Source organism: Bos taurus, chromosome 1 (genome assembly GCF_002263795.3).
Source record: "Bos taurus isolate L1 Dominette 01449 registration number 42190680 breed Hereford chromosome 1, ARS-UCD2.0, whole genome shotgun sequence".
Lineage (NCBI taxonomy): Eukaryota > Metazoa > Chordata > Mammalia > Artiodactyla > Bovidae > Bos > Bos taurus.
Genome location: NC_037328.1, coordinates 149204878 through 149220867, shown reverse-complemented (window position 1 = coordinate 149220867; position 15990 = coordinate 149204878). Strand labels below are relative to the sequence as shown.

The following is a 15990-nucleotide window of genomic DNA, read 5'->3' as shown; positions in this document are numbered from 1 at the left end:
ACAGCAAAATCCTCAGCTTTCTGTCGCCTGTTTCCGTGGTGACAAAAAGTGCCCTGCCCCCAGCTCCTGTCAGTTGCGTCATGTACCAATCCGGGCACCTACTCTTTAATCTTTGCATCTTTTTGCTTTCGGTTTGCATGCAGTCCGGTCGCCTTGGCCGAATACTTAGCCTAAAGTACAAGTTCAGCCGGCCCTGTCACTCACAGGATGACCTGGGGCGGCCGTTGCTTTAATCTCTGCAGAACAATAGTTCTTTCCACTCAGCTATTGGAAGTGAGCTTGCGAGGGCAGTGCTGTGCAGATTGCCATGGACATCACCCATATTGCTGTCATTAACATTTAAAAGTGTTTTGCTTTTAATGGTTTCTTGCTCTTTGCTCTTCCTCGTGAAAAGTTGGATCACTCTTGGCATTAAAATGAGTTTTTCTTTGTGTGTGTAAAAGTGTGCGGAAATTAAACTCTTATCCCAGGTTTGAATATTTTGTTGGGGTTATGCTTAGGTATGCCATTGTACTTTGCTGCTACAAATCAAAAATACCCATTCTTGTTGATATACTATATAACACAGAATATGAGTGATTTTTGTCAGTTCTGAGAGAGTGGGTGTCTAATATCACCTAGATGTTCATTCATTACATTCAGTAGATTCCTGAGCGAAGGACGGCTTAATTCTTTTAAGGAATCCTGATTGAGAAAGATGATAATGAAAAATGCAAGGGTGGATTTTTCTATAATTTGTTGCTGCTAAGTCGTGTTTGACTCTTTGCCACCCCTTGGACTGCAGGCTCCTCTTGTCCATGGGATTCTCCAGGCAAGAATACTGGAGTGGGTTGCCATCTTCTTGACCCAGGTATCAAACCTGCGTCTCCTGCATTTCAGGCAGATACTTTACTGCTGAGCCACCTGGGAAGCCCTTCTTTTATAAGTAGTGGTTTCCAAACTGGATTCATTTACTTAAAAATTTAGAGTAGAAATTTTGAACATCCAAAAATAATGAGAAGTGAGATGCAAATGTCTTTAGTTTTCTTGGGAGACAGTTTTACTTTTGCACATCTCCATGACTTCATTGGGCTTCTGTTAACTTTGATAACTGTTAACTAAAGCTTTTCAGCCCTTGCTTACTGCTCTAGCTGGGTTTAGGGGTACCTGGGCTAAACAGGTTTTGGGCTTTTGGGTTTTTGTTTGCTGTCCTTCTTAGAGCTTTGCCCAGAAATCACTATTTCACAGAGATGTCCCCTAGTCCACACTAGATGTGACCAGTTAGCTCTGTATCCTCATAGACTTTAAGTTGCCTTTCAAATATGAAATTCAAATTCAAATATGAAATTCCAGTTTTTATCTTTTTTTTCATTGTGAGGTTTATTTTTTTCATTAAAAAACTATTTATTTGGCTGTGCTGGGTCTTAGTTGAAATACACAGGATCTTTGATCTTCTTTGTAGTATGTGGGATCCTTCCTTTTGGCATGTGGGATCTAGTTCCTATACCAGGGATGGAACCTGGGCCACCTGCATTGGGAGTGCGGAGTCTTGGCCACTCGACCACAGGGGAAGTCCTCATTTTTATTTTCATGTTTTAAAAATTGAAGTATAGTTGATATACAATGTTGTGTTAATTTCTGCTGTACAGCAAAGTGATTCAGTTATATATATATATTCTTTTAAAAATTATTTTTCATTATGTCCAATTTTTATCTTTTTCTCCCTAGAAATTGGGTCTGTTTGGCTTAGCAGCTTGACCTGTAATAGTTACTCAATGTTTCACTGAATAAAGTAGTGGTTGCTGGGCTTAATTAAGCTCTGTTTGAAGCCTGCAATTGGGAAGTTTGGTTATTTATGATTAGCTACTGTTATTTTAAGACTGAAAATACCGTGGGGCTGATGATTTGGTTCAATGGATACCTTATTGTCAGTCTCCCTGGGCCGAAGTAACTTTACAGAACTGAATCTTATGCCTTTGCGGTCTCCGTATTTTATATACTTAAAATCAGATGCATAAAAGTACCATATGTGTATGTTTATGTAATCAAAGGTCCTGCAAGAATTAAGTATCACCAAAGATAGTTTATACAAACTGGAACTTTGAAGCTTTTTGTTTAATGTACATATTTTCTATGGGTAAAGTGGACAATCTTTTAAATTATTTTGCTCTTTTAAAAAATTTTTACTTATTTTTGGCTGCACTGAGTCTTCATTGCTGTTCGGGCTTTCTATAGTTGCAAGCGAGTGGGGTCTGCTCCTCAGTTTCAGTGAGTAGGGGCTACTCTAGTTGTGGTGACTTCTCTTGCTGCACAGCACGGTCTCTAAGGTGTGTGGGCTTCAGTGGTTGTGGTTCCTCGGGCTTAGTTGCCCCAAGGCGTGTGGGATCTTCCCGGACCAGGGCTCAAACGCTTGTCCTCTGCATTGGCCGGTGGATTCCTAACCATTGGACCACCAGGCAAGTTCCTACAACCTGGTTTTTGTTTTTAACTACCATCAAATAATTACGTTTACCCATAGGAGTTATTCTCTCTCATTTTCATTCACTGATTGGTTCAACAGATATTTATTAAGCTTCTGCTTTGTGCCAGGTTACTAGGACCCGTGAAAATAACTTTCCAATCTTCCCAGCAAGGGCAGGTTTGAACTGACAAGTAACCCTATGGAACTTGACCCAAATGCCCTTTTTGGGGGTGGGTGATGATGAGAAGGCACCCCACTTGCAACTTTAGCTTTCAGCTTTTTCTGCTCTGGATGTGCCTTGTCTTAAAGCCTTTTAACATTAATGTACAGTCTTTCTAGAGAGATTTCAGGGGGCAAGCAGAAGTCAGTGATCATAGCCCATCTGCTAACTGATCTTGACGCTGTCACGGCTGGAGGAGATGGAAGAACAGCTCTTTGGGCAACTGTCAGTAACAAGCTTCTGCTGACGAGCATGTACTTCTGAGCCACCTCACCTTTAAATGTACTTCAAAATAGTAATTTGGAAAACTCCTACATGTGCTCGGCAGTAAGAAATGGTGGGAATAAGCTTCAGAATTAATTGCTTGGATGAACACTGGTCTCCTGCACTGCAGGCAGATTCTTTACCGACTGAGCTACCAGGGAAGCCCTAACAAGTAACAGAAGAAGTGAAAGCTGTCATGGGTCACTGAAGGATGTTGTTCTTTGTTGTTTAGTCGCTCAGTCGTGTCCAACTCTTTTGCGACCCCTTGGACTGTAGCCTGCCAGGCTCCTCTGTCCATGGGATTTTGCAGCTATTTATATGGTCACAGCGCAACAACTAGAATTCAGTTGGTAAAGAATCAAGCTTGCAACGCAGGAAACCCTGGTTCGATACCTGGGTCGGGAAGATCCCCTGGAGAAGGGAAAGGCTACCCACTTCAGTATTCTGGCCTGGAGAATCCCATGGACTGTGTAGTTCATGGGGTCACAAAGAGTCAGACACAACTGAGCAACTTTCAGCTCAACAACAAAAAAATGTGAGTTAATGCAGTGTACAGGAGAGCATCGGATGGCCTTAATGTATATGCCACCTGGAATTACAAAGGCGAGGACGTCCTAGATGTTAATATAAGGGACAGTTGTTTTTGAAGTCATACTGAATCCTCTATTGAATTGTGTTTCTTTCCCTCCATCCAGTCCATTGATGACTTAAACAAATGGGCCCTGTTCCTGGTATCTCCTTTTATACTTGAAGCAGAGCACATCGCCTTTGTGACAGAGAGCATTTGGGTGCAAGGTGAGAATTTACAGACACCGGCATCCTCTTCGGAAACTGTGAGTACCGTGTTTGTCATTTGTCAACCATTATCAAAACTGAATTTGTTATTTTACATGAGTGCTCTTTCTTGGCTTGCCTGATTTGCTTTCTTTTTGGATATTTCGGGTTGAAAGTGAAAGTGTCAAGTTGCTCAGTCTGGTCTGACTCTTTGTGACCCCATGGGCTGTAGCCCACCGGGCTCCTCTGTCCCTGGAATTCTCCAGGCAAGAATACTGAAGTGGGTTGCCATTTCCTTCTCCAGGGAATCTTCCCAACCCAGAGATCGAACCCAGGTCTCCTGCATTGCAGGCAGATTCTTTATCAACTGAGCTATCAGGGAAGCCCTATTTTGGGTTAGATAAAAATATATTAGTAGGGACACTGGTAGTCCAGTGGTTTGGACCCAGTGCTTTTACTGCTGGGGCCCAGGTTGGATCCCTGGTTAGGGAACTAAGATTCTGTGCAGCCAAATACATATATATCCAAATACATACATACATATATCTGTATATCTATTTATATATCTATATTTGGGGACTTCCCTGGTGGTTCAGTGGTTAAGACTCCATGCTTCCACTGTAGGGGCACTTAGGTCCCTAGTTCGGGAACTAAGATCGTACATGCTGCATGATACAGCCAAAAAAAAAGCGCTACCTGTGTTTAAGCTGTGTCTCTGGCTTGTGGTATGTTACTGGGCAGCAGCGCTCAGGTCTCTCCCTAGGTCATCTAGTCCAGCCCCACAGCTTCTTGCTGCCCAAATCAGCTCATTTCTATCACTGAGTTCTCCTGGACGTCTCACCCTGAGTATTCTGAAGGCACTTCAAACTCAGTAACGTGTCCCAAACCGGTCGTTTGTATTTATTTCCTGGATGAAAAAAAAAGAAAATCTCAGATGAACACTCCAGCCTGTGGGTCCTTTCCCCTCCTCCTGCCTCCTTCCTGCCAGTCAGTGACTAGTTCTGCTAATTCCTTTCTTTCTGCTAAATCCACTGTCCACACGTCCCAGATTTTATTCCTTCCCTTCCATTCCTCCTCATTGCATCCTCCTCTTCATTATCTTTTTGTTGAATCTGAAAATGGCATGATCATGTCTTGGGTCTCCTTTGTGGGTTTTCCTTGAGACGGCCTGTCATCTTTCTGGACACACAGCCTCTGGTGTAAGCTCTCAATGGATGCCTTCTCCCCGGGGCTGTCACCTCTCAGGCTCATGGGTGCCTGACTCTAACTCCTTCCCAGCCCCCACCCGCTTATAGCTGCTTCTGCTGGCATCTGGGGTGAGTCCTTTCTGCCCTCACTCACCCATTGTATGCTTCCTGCCTGTGGCGTGAACAATCCAGGAGGTGTTTTGCTGAAGACACCCATGGCCACTGGACCTCCATCTCACAACACTGTCTTGAAGACATTGTGTTGGGATGAATGAAAAGGAAGAGAGAAATAAGACTGGAAATAATTGACTAGAACTCAAGGTGGATGGAAATAAGAGCAGATAGGAAAAAGTAAAGGAGAGCAGGAACCTCTCCTCTGTTTGGGGCTCAGGAGGGATTTAGAGTTTTGCAGGTGGTGGTCTGACAGTAACCTAGTGTGCTAGGACATGACATTTTTGTCCTGCCAGTTCCTGCTGTTTATTAAGCTGTATATATACTTAGGATAATAATCATACCATTTATTGAGCCCCTGCTTGGTGTTTTATTACCTCTAGTGCTTACAGTTTTATATTATGGTCATTTTTAAAGAGAAGAAAATCGAAGTTATATGATTAAAGGTTAAAGTTTTTTTTTTTTGACATCAACCATTTTTTAGTGTCTTTATTGAATGTGTTGTAATATTGCTTCTGTTTCATGTTTTTGTCTCTTGGCCACAAGGGGTATGGGATCTTAGTCCCCGACCAGGGATAGAACCTGCGCTTTCTGCATTGCAAGGTGAAGTCTTACCTGCGGGACCACCAGGGAGGTCTCTGAAGTTTTCTTATGTATTCTAATGGTGTATATATCTAGTAAGATTTCAACTTAAAATCTGTGCCAAAATTTCTAAAATATTGCAACTATATAAAATATCACATATGCACAGATTCCTTTTTTAACACAAAAGTATGACCCACTGTGATCTTAATTTTCATGGGTCATTGTTGCCTAATGTGTATCTCTATACACATAGTATCTTAAGGAACATGGTTACTGTATTAGGTAAGGTACAGGCTGTTGTTAAAGTCACTCAGTTGTGTCCGACTCTTTGCGACCCCAGGGACTGTAGCCCCCCAGACTCCTCCGTCCATGGGAATCTCCAGGCAAGAATACTGGAGTGGGTTGCCATGCCCTCCTCCAGGGGATCTTCCCGACCCAGGGATCGAACCTAGGTCTCCCACATCGCAGGCAGAGTCTTTACTGTCTGAGCCATCAGGGAAGCCCAAGGTCCAGGCTAAGCTGTTGTAACGAGTGATGCCTAGCCCGTAGTGCTTCAGACAAGGTAGACGCGAACTTGTCTCTGAGGGGGAAGGTCCTGCTCTGGAAGGCCACCCAGGGACCCAGCCCCTTTCTGCCCTGTTGCTAGGCTGCCTGCCCTCTGCCATCATCCTGTTCTCTGTCTTGGTGGAGGCTGGGCTCCTGCTACCCAACCCCGACCCCCACCCCCTAACCTGATCTGCATTCCAGCCCTCAGAATAGAGAAAGACAGGGAAGGTGGGGACCAACGCACTTCCTCTTTGAGGCTATCATCCAGGAGCTTCACATCACATGTCTCCCAGCTGGAGGGAGGTGGAGAAATGCAGTCCGTAGCTGGGCAGCCATGGATTCTGTGAAGACCTGGAGTTCTGTTCCTACAAGGGAGAAAGAAAGACTAGATGTTGGGAGATGATTAACATTTCTGCCGCAGCTCTCTCATTTAGTTTACCTTCTAAGGTCGATTTAAGATCTCTCCTCATGGCTGTTACCTAATTCTTTTTATTATTTTAAATCACCTGTGCTGTGTTTAGTCGCTCAGTCGTGTTCGTCTCTTTGTGACCCCATGGACTGTAGCCCACCAGGCTCCTCAGTCCATAGGGCTTCTCCAGGCAAGAATACTGGAGTGGGTTGTCATGCCCTCCTCCTTCAAAAACCTACAGAGCTTTTAAAATTTTTAGATAAATTATATACTTTTGGCTGTGCTTGAGCCTTTCTCTAGTTGCGGCGAGTGGGGGGCTACTTTCTAGCCGCGGCGGGTGAGGGCTTCTCTTTGAGGCGACTTCTCTCGTTGTGGAGCGTGGGTTCCAGGGTGCTTGGGCTCAGTAGTTGTGGGGCGCACGGGCGTAGTTGCCCTGCAACATGTGGAATCTTAGCTCCCAGACCAAGAATCAAGCTTGTGCCCTCTGCATTGGCAGGCAGATTCTTACTACTGGACTACCAACACTGGAATATCGCAGTGGTTACTTAATTCTGGGGGCAAAAAGATGCCTATCCACCAAGGGTACTCTCCAGTTAAGTCATCTTATTTGTGATCAGAGAGTTTAGTGGATTTTGCAACCAGGAGCTAGAGCTGTCTAGAGCCATATTTTGAACCACCATGGCTATTTATTGCTCAGATGACCCAAGAGTTGATAACCCAAAGAACTTACACAGCTCTGTTTTGTAAACTGGACTTCAGATCTTAAAAAAGGAGTTGATTTCACAGGTCTCTGTCTCCTACGTCTGCTGTTCCCATTCAGGTTTATTGCTTAATGGGATTTTGCAGCTTGGGGGTGTTCATGAATCTATGTATTTCACCTAACTCTCAAGTCATTTGAATTTGATAGGACCCTAAGATATTTAATAGCAAATATGTTATTGAGGAAAGACTTTTGAACTTGATAAAATTCTTTCCCATTTTTAGGACAGTACCACTCCTACAGCTATTGAAAAATGGCACCTTTGCGGATTTTTAATATCTCCTTTGTGGTCATTCTACAGACCCCCTGACAATAAAAAAAATGAATTTCAGGAAGTCAGTTTAAAAACTGTAGCATTCACACATTCATATTTTCACTTAGTCATTCTTTCACTAACAGATATTTATTGAACAGTATTCCTAGTTATTTCATAAGTGCCATAAGAGATACCAATGAGTCATGGCAGATTCAGCTCAATTTTGAGTGTCTTCTGTGCTTATATTAGCAGTCCTGTTTAGTAAGAGTTGGTGACCCAAAGAACTTACACAGTTTTTTTGTTGCAGAAAATTCACTCATGTTCTTTGCATTCTGTAAAGGCCTTCATGCATGCATCCAAGGGCTATTGAGTGCCTGCTATGTGTCAGATTATGTTCTAGGGCTGGATGTATGTCATTTGAAGATGAAAGGAACACTCAGAGGGACTTTCCTGGCAGCCCAGTGGTTAAGACTAGTGTGGATTCAGTTCCTGGTCTGGGAGCTAAGATTCCCTGTGCCTTGTGGCCAAAAAACCAAAACGGTAAGACAGAAGCAATATTGTAACAAATTCAATAAAGACTTAAAGGAAAAAAATGCATTCAGAAATGAGAGTCACAGTCATCTTAAGGAGCTCACAGTGTGAGGGGAGAAGACAGCTAAGTAAATGAACAATTAAAGTTCACTGTGATAAGTGCTCTGGGAAAGCAAGTACAGGGGAAGATGGTGAACCTATCCAGATGGGGTGATGTCAGGAAGGACTTTCAGGGTGGGCACAACAGCTGAGGTTTTAAGGAAAAATAAGAATTAGGTGAAGGAGGAGGAAAGGGCTTTCTAGGCAGGTACGGAGGCACACAGAGCGTTTGTACTTGGGGACAATTGAAGTCTAATTAAACAGTTTTTTAAAATTTGTTTTTGGCTGCATTGGCTCTTCATTGCAGTGTGTAGGCTTAGTTGCTTCATGGCACAAAGTGAAGTGAAAGTCGCTCAGTCATGTCTGACTCTTTGAGACCTCATGGACTGTTTCCCGCCAGGCTCCTCTGTCTATGGAATTCTCCAGGCAAGAATACTGCTGTAGGTGGCCATTCCCTTCACCAGGGGATCTTCCCAACCCAGGTCTCCTGCATTGCAGGCCGATTCTTTACCATCTGGGCCACCTGGGTAGCCCAAGAATACTGGAGTGGTTAGCCTATCCTTTCTCCAGGGGATCGTCTTGACCCAAGGATCGAACCAGGGTCTTCTGCATTGCAGGCAGGTTTGTTATCAGCTGAGCCACCGGGGAAGCTCTCGTGGCACAAGGGATCTTATTAATAGTTTCCCGACAACGGATCGAGCCCAGGTCCCCTGCTTTGGAAGGCAGTCTTAAACCCCTGGACCAGAAGGGAACTCCCAATTGGAGTCTAATTAACATGAGTTGACAAAGTGGGTCAGGGGAAGGCCAGAGGGGAAAGGTGTGGCTGCTGCTGCTGCTAAGTCGCTTCAGTCGTGTCCGACTCTGTGCGACCCCATAGACGGCAGCCCACCAGGCTCCCCTGTCCCTGGGATTGTCCAGGCAAGAACACTGGAGTGGGTTGCCATTTCCTTCTCCAATGCATGGAAGTGAAAAGTGAAAGTGAAGTCGCTCAGTCGTGTCCAACTCTTCGTGACCCCATGGACTGCAGCCTGCCAGGCTCCTCTGCCCCTGGGATTTTCCAGGCAAGAGTACTGGAGTGGGGTGCCATTGCCTTCTCCGAAGGTGTGGCTGGAGTATTGTTATTTTAGTTTAGTTGCTAAGTCATGTCCAACTCATTTTGTGACCCTGTGGTGCATCAAATTACACTGGTGCAGTGATAACTTTCCAGAACATTACCAGTCAACACTACCAGTGATAGCTTTCCATTACCAAACATTACCAACTTTACCAAATGGTCACATTACCCAGTGCTCACAGAGTAGAGAGGCTCTCAGACCAAGTTAAGATGCTCAAATTGCACAGTCTATTAAATTAACTCAAAATATAAGCAAGAAACAGTTCTGGGTTCTGTTAACACTTGGAATGGGGCTCCTGAGGGGTGGAAGGACTGCACACCTGAATCCTGAGCTAGGCAAGGTTCACACATTCTGCCTCTGTCTGCCACATCGGCTGCCCGCCGAGGATACCGTCACAGGGACTCTGCAGGTGGAGGCTGCCTGTGGCCAGCACACGCTTGCTCTGTTGGGGAGATTCAGGATGTCAGGGTGTCTGGAAGAGCTGGGGCTTACCAGTGACCTGCAGAGAAGCTGTGTGTTTTACCTGTTTCTAGGCAGAATAGGCATGGAACCCTAATGGGTGGCTGATTTAGGGATGACATAACTGTCAACTGGAGCTTCCCTGGTGGCTTAGATGGTAAAGAATCTTCCTGCAATGCAGGAGACCCAGGTTTGATCCCTGGGTTGGGAAGATCCCCTGGAGGATGGCATGGCAACCCACTCCAGCATTCTTGCCTGGAGAGTCCCATGGACAGAGGAGCCTGGTGGACTACAGTCCATGAGGTCATGAAGAGTCGGTCACGACTGAAGTGACTTAGCCACAACTGAGTGACTTTCACTTTCACTTTTTAACTGGGAGGTGGTCAGTTGGGAGGTGGCAGATCCGTGTCTTACTATTACCTAGGATTTACTTGGTCCATCCTTGATTTTCTGCTTGGGAGCAATACTGTTTTCTGTTTTGTTCTTTTTATCAGTGTTTAGCACACATATGTTCCTTTTGCTTGTCTTCATCACATCTTAAAAGTGACTGACAATATCCATGAAATTCATGCTATTTGTTTTTCTGGTTTTCTATGTACCAGAATTAAATGTTCTTTAATAGTATGGCAAATACATAGGGTACACGGATTATAAAGGTTTATATACACTAATTGGGAATTTGGACTTTATCCTGTGGACAGCAGGCTAAAACATTTCTTTTTCTTTTTTAAAGCAGAATGAGCAGATTCGTATGTTAAAGATCATAATGCAGGCAGATTGGAGACCGGATCTGGGGGAGGCAAACCTGGAATGGATTGTACCCTGTGTGGGAAGAGATGAACCTTGCAGAGTATTGGTAGCAGGGAGGAGAGGTGTGGAGACAGAGTTAGGAGCTTTTTTAGGAGATGATGATGGATTTTTGGGTGGATTGGGGGTCATTCCTGGAGATGGGGATTATGGCAGGAGGGGCTGGTAGAGGGGCCCCTATTTTAAAGAATGCAGTTTTGCACATTGTTGAAGTCAGCTTGGCTGGAATGAACAGGTGACCTCAGAATTTCTGTGGTTTCTAAAAGCAAATCTTCGTTTTTTGCTCATGTCACACATGAGGCTGAGCAGGTCTCTGGTTGCTCTTTCAAGCTGGGTCTGCTCCATGCTTCTTTCCCATGCAGGGACCAGGCAGAGAGAACACGGCCGTCTCAGGACGTGCCATTTCTACACGGAGTGGAGGAGTGAATGAGCTGGCTGAAACCCGTGTTATAGATTTGGTTTAAGGTGGCTGCAGATTCCTTCCTCTTAATGGACAAGTGGAATTTTATATCCCTCCCTTGAATCTGGGCTCAGCTTAGTGATTTGTCTGCCTCATGGGACATGGTGGAAGAGACATTCTGGGGATGTCTGTTAAAACTTCTGTTCTTTGTCGGCTTACCAACATGGGGGGTGGACAGGGATATAAAGTGAAAAATTGTGGATGCTAATATAGTACCCTGTAGATGCTGGGCCTCACATGCTTATCGGGCTTCTAAATAACACACATAATAGAAAACGGTTATGACAGGGACCTCCCTGGCGGTCTAACCTTCCACTGTGGGGGGTGTAGGTTTGACCCCTGATGAGGGGACTGAGATCCTGCATGCTGTGCAGTGTGGCCAAAAAAAAAAAAAGTTATAGCAGCAAGGTATTTCTGTTATTTTCTGATTAGCTCTCAGTTATTCAGCGAATTAGAACACCGAGACCACCCTTTTCACTGGGTTTTCTGGTCAGTTATGGTTTTGCAGATCCATCTTAGGTCTCATCAGGGTCACTTTATCATTTCAACTGTTGCTTGTTGTGGGTGGACTTATCATATCCCTTATACTGTTAACTTGGTTTTCCAATCCACTTCTTTTAAAAGTGCCACACGTCATAGTACCTTGCTAAATAGTGAAAACAAATTCTGTAGTCCTGCTATATCCTTTGTTCCCAAACCCAAAAGGCACGGAGAGTAGCTGAAAGTAGGAAATAACCTCTTCCCCTGACTGTCCTGGTTTCAGATCTTCACATCTTTGTGTGTCTAGCTCTCTTTCAATCTGTTCATTACTAGATGTTTAAAAAACCTAACATGTAATTACACTGAATTGGGAGAAGAGAAATGAGAGCCAAAAAATTAGCAGTGTTGAAGCAGTGACATTGATCTTACCCAGGCTCACTAATGATAACTTGTGTTTATCTGGGTTCTCTTGTGAAACAGAATAGGGGGTGTGTGTGTGTGTGTGTGCAGATTATATATACACACACACACACACATATATAGGGAGGGAGGGAGACAGAGAAGTAGTGGGGGAAGGGAGAGAAAGACAGAAAGAAAGGTTTATTTTAAGGAACTGGCTTATGTGATTGTGGAGTCTGTGCTTATGCATTGACCCCATGGACTGTAGCCAGGCTCCTCTGTCCTTTGGATTTTTTCCAGGCAACAATACTGGAGTAGGTTGCCATTTCCTTCCCCAGGGGATCTTCCCCACCCAGAGATCAAACCCACGTCTCCTGCATTACAGGTGAATTCTTTACCACTGAGCCATTGGGGAAGCCCAGTTGTGGAGTCTGGGGAGTCCCAAATCTGCAGGGCAGGCCAGAGGCTGGAAACTCCTGCAGAATAGATGTTGCAGCTTGAGTCTGAAGCCAGTCTAGAAGCAGAATTCCCTCTTCCTCTGGGAACCACAGTCTTTTTCTTGTAGGGCCTTCAGCTGTAACTGTAACAAGGCTCACCTGTGTTACAGGAGGATGATCTACTTTACTCGAAGTGAAATCATTTAAAATGTTGACCACATCTGAAAAATATCTTCACAGTCACCACTGAAATGATGTTTGGCCAAATATCCAGATACTGTGGTATCCGGATACTGTTGGCACATAAGATTAACCATCACCTGGCTAGTTGTTAAGATTCCCATCCTCCCATTAGCTGCAGAGCTTCAGCTCAGCACCCGCTGCAGGCAGCCTTGGGAGGGGTAGTTCACTGAAGTGGGTTTAACCCAGCGCCCTTGGCCCCAGGATCCCCTTCCGTGTGCACATTTGTATTGAGGTGAGTGGAGCAGAGACATTACTTTGCCACCAAAGGTCCGTCTAGTCAAAGCTATGGTTTTTCCAGTGGTCACGTATGGATGTGAGAGTTGGACTATAAAGCTGAACGCCGAAGAACTGATGCTTTTCAACTGTGGTGTTGGAGAAGACTCTTGAGAGTCCCTTGGACTGCAAGGAGATCCAACCAGTCCATCCTAAAGGAAATCAGTCCTGAATATTCATTGGAAGGACTGATGCTGAAGCTGAAACTCCAATCCTTTGGCCACCTGAGGCGAAGAACTGACTCACTGGGAAAGACCCTGATGATGGGAAAGACTTAAGGCGGGAGGAGAAGGGGACAACAGAGGATGAGATGGTTGGATGGCATCACTGACTCAATGGACATGAGTTGGTGATGGATGGGGAAGCCTGGCATGCTGCAGTCCATGGGGTCGCAGAGTGTTGGACACGACTGAGCGACTGAACTGAACTGAGTGGAGAAGACACATCACTGCCTTTGCTGTGATCATTGTAGCCTCAAGTCGCGAGCTTGGGTTTCGGAAGGGCTTTCTGCATGGGCGAGGAAATCCCTTTGTTTTGGGCTGACCGGGCCTTCCTTGGCTTTGATCTTTGGGAGTGAGCCTTTGGCTTGCGTTCCCCTTTCTTTCTCTGCCTCTTTGTCTCCATCTCAAAGTGCAAAAGGGAAGCAGACTGTTTGCATTTAGTGACTGTGTGGCTTTGCTTTGATGGGGCCACGGTGCTGCTGGAGGAGTTTGCATGGTCTGTGGCTCACGGACCAGGTTCCTAGAAAAAGGAAACGCATTTAGGTGAGGAAACAGCTGGCTGGGTTTAGAAACTTGATCAGGGATGAGTGTGTATATTGTTCTCTGGCCACTTCCTGTCCTTCCCCTTGCTTTGTTTACTTCCTGTGGCTCTCCTCCCAGGCGTGAGGATTTGATTGTTGGCTCCTTTTACACCTAGTGCCTACTTTGAGCTCCAGCTCCATGCTGGTGCTCGTGGTAGCCGGGTGCTACGTCAAGATCTGAACAACTAAATCCTAGGCTGGGTCTCCAGTAGCTGAACATCTCCCATCATTCTCCCCGATGTAATGCTGAGAACAAAGATGCTTTTAGTCTCCGGCAGGGGGGTTGCATTGCTCCTTTTCCTGTTTCCCATTCACCCTCATCAGAAAAGTCAGCTGTCACCGAGGTGGTCGTTTATCTTCTCATTCTCCAGAGCTGACATCCTTCCTGCATTCTCCGAGCTGGAAATCAGCTAGATCTTTGTCTGGATTGTAGACTGGATTGTATTTGAAATGCAGAATTGTACTGAAGCCTGCAAGGGTCAGACCCACCCTCCAGGTGAACCTGTGCAGAGGTGTATGTCAGGTGCAGTCAGTCGAGTGTATGTGAGCTCAGTTGCTCAGTTGTGTCTGAGTCTGCAACCCCACAGACTGTAGCCTGCCAGGCTCCTCTGTCCATGAGATTTCCCAGGGAAGAAAACTGGAGTGGATTGCCATTTCCGTTTCCAGGGGATCTTCCCCACCCAGGGATGGAGCCTGTGACTCCTGCAGTTGTGAGGGAAACCTACATGTAGAGCTAAAAGAGAATTCTGAGGTTTCTCTTTCTGCAGATACTCTAGACTGAGTAGTGGGTTTCAGCCTGTTGATAGTAAATATTTGTGTTTATTATTTTTACCTCTAAGACAATGTTTCTCAGCTTTTAGAATGACTGTTTGTCTAAGGAGCAAAGTTAAATTTAATTTGAATTCTCTTTTAAGGAGAGAAGTGAAATCTTAAGGAGTAAAGATTTTGTGGAGTAGGGTTAGACATTAGAGGACTCCAGAATTTTTTTTTTTAAATTGATATATAATTCACATCATCCTTTTAAAGTGTTTATTTACAATTTAGCAGCTGTACAGTCATGACTAATTCCGGAACATTTTCATACCCCAAAAGAAACTACATACCCATTAGCATTCTTCTCTGATTCCCATCAGTCACTCCTCAGCATTCTGTCGCTGGCAACCACTAATCTACTTGTTAACTCTATAGATCTTTCCATTTTGATTTTTTATATAAACAGAATCATTCAATATGTGACCTTTTAATAACTGGCTTCCTAGACTTAGCACAATATAGGTGAACACTTGGGGTGTTTCCACACTTTGACTGTGATGAATAATGCTGCTACTTGTGTACAGGTTTTGTGTGCAGACATATGTTTTTAGTTCTCTTAAGTATATTCCTCTATTTCTTTGCATTGATCACTGAGGAAGGCTTTCTTATGTCTCCTTGCTATTCTTTGGAACTCTGCATTCAGATGCTTATATCTTTCCTTTTCTCCTTTGCTTTTCGCTTCTCTTCTTTTCACAGCTATTTGTAAGGCCTCCCCAGACAGCCATTTTGCTTTTTTGCATTTCTTTTCCATGGGGATGGTCTTGATCCCTGTCTCCTGTACAATGTCACGAACCTCATTCCATAGTTCATCAGGCACTCTATCTATCAGATCTAGGCCCTTAAATCTATTTCTCACTTCCACTGTATAATCATAAGGGATTTGATTTAGGTCATACCTGAATGGTCTAGTGGTTTTCCCTACTTTTCTTCAATTTAACTCTGAATTTGGCAATAAGGAGCTCATGATCTGAGCCACAGTCAGCTCCCGGTCTTGTTTTTGCTGACTATATAGAGTTTCTCCATATTTGGCTGCAAAGAATATAATCAATCTGATTTCGGTGTTGACCATCTGGTGATGTCCATGTGGAGAGTCATCTCTTGTGTTGTTGGAAGCGGGTGTTTGCTATGACCAGTGAGTTCTCTTGGCAAAACTCTATTAGCCTTTGCCCTGCTTCATTCCGTATTCCAAGGCCAGATTTGCCTCTTACTCCAGGTGTTTCTTGACTTCCTACTTTTGCATTCCAGTTCCCTATAATGAAAAGGACATCTTTTTTGGATGTTAGTTCTAAAAGGTCTTGTAGGTCTTCATGGGACCGTTCAGCTTCTTTAGTGTTACTGGTTGGGGCATAGACTTGGATTACTGTGATATTCAATGGTTTGCCTTGGAAACGAACAGAAATCATTCTGTCATTTTTTAGATTGCATCCAAGTACTGCATTTCAGACTCTTTTGTTGACCAT

General features: G+C 44.5%; 1 protein-coding gene across 2 annotated transcripts in view; it reads left to right on the top strand.

Moving 5' to 3' along the window:
- HLCS (holocarboxylase synthetase) overlaps positions 1–15990 on the top strand; it is a 214740-nt gene that overhangs the window by 21888 nt on the left and 176862 nt on the right. For both annotated transcript variants that reach the window (XM_059889582.1, XM_005202127.5), the window contains exon 2: positions 3620–3757. In XM_059889582.1, coding sequence (XP_059745565.1) covers positions 3620–3757 — 138 coding nt within the window. The remainder of the gene's footprint in view (positions 1–3619; positions 3758–15990) is intronic.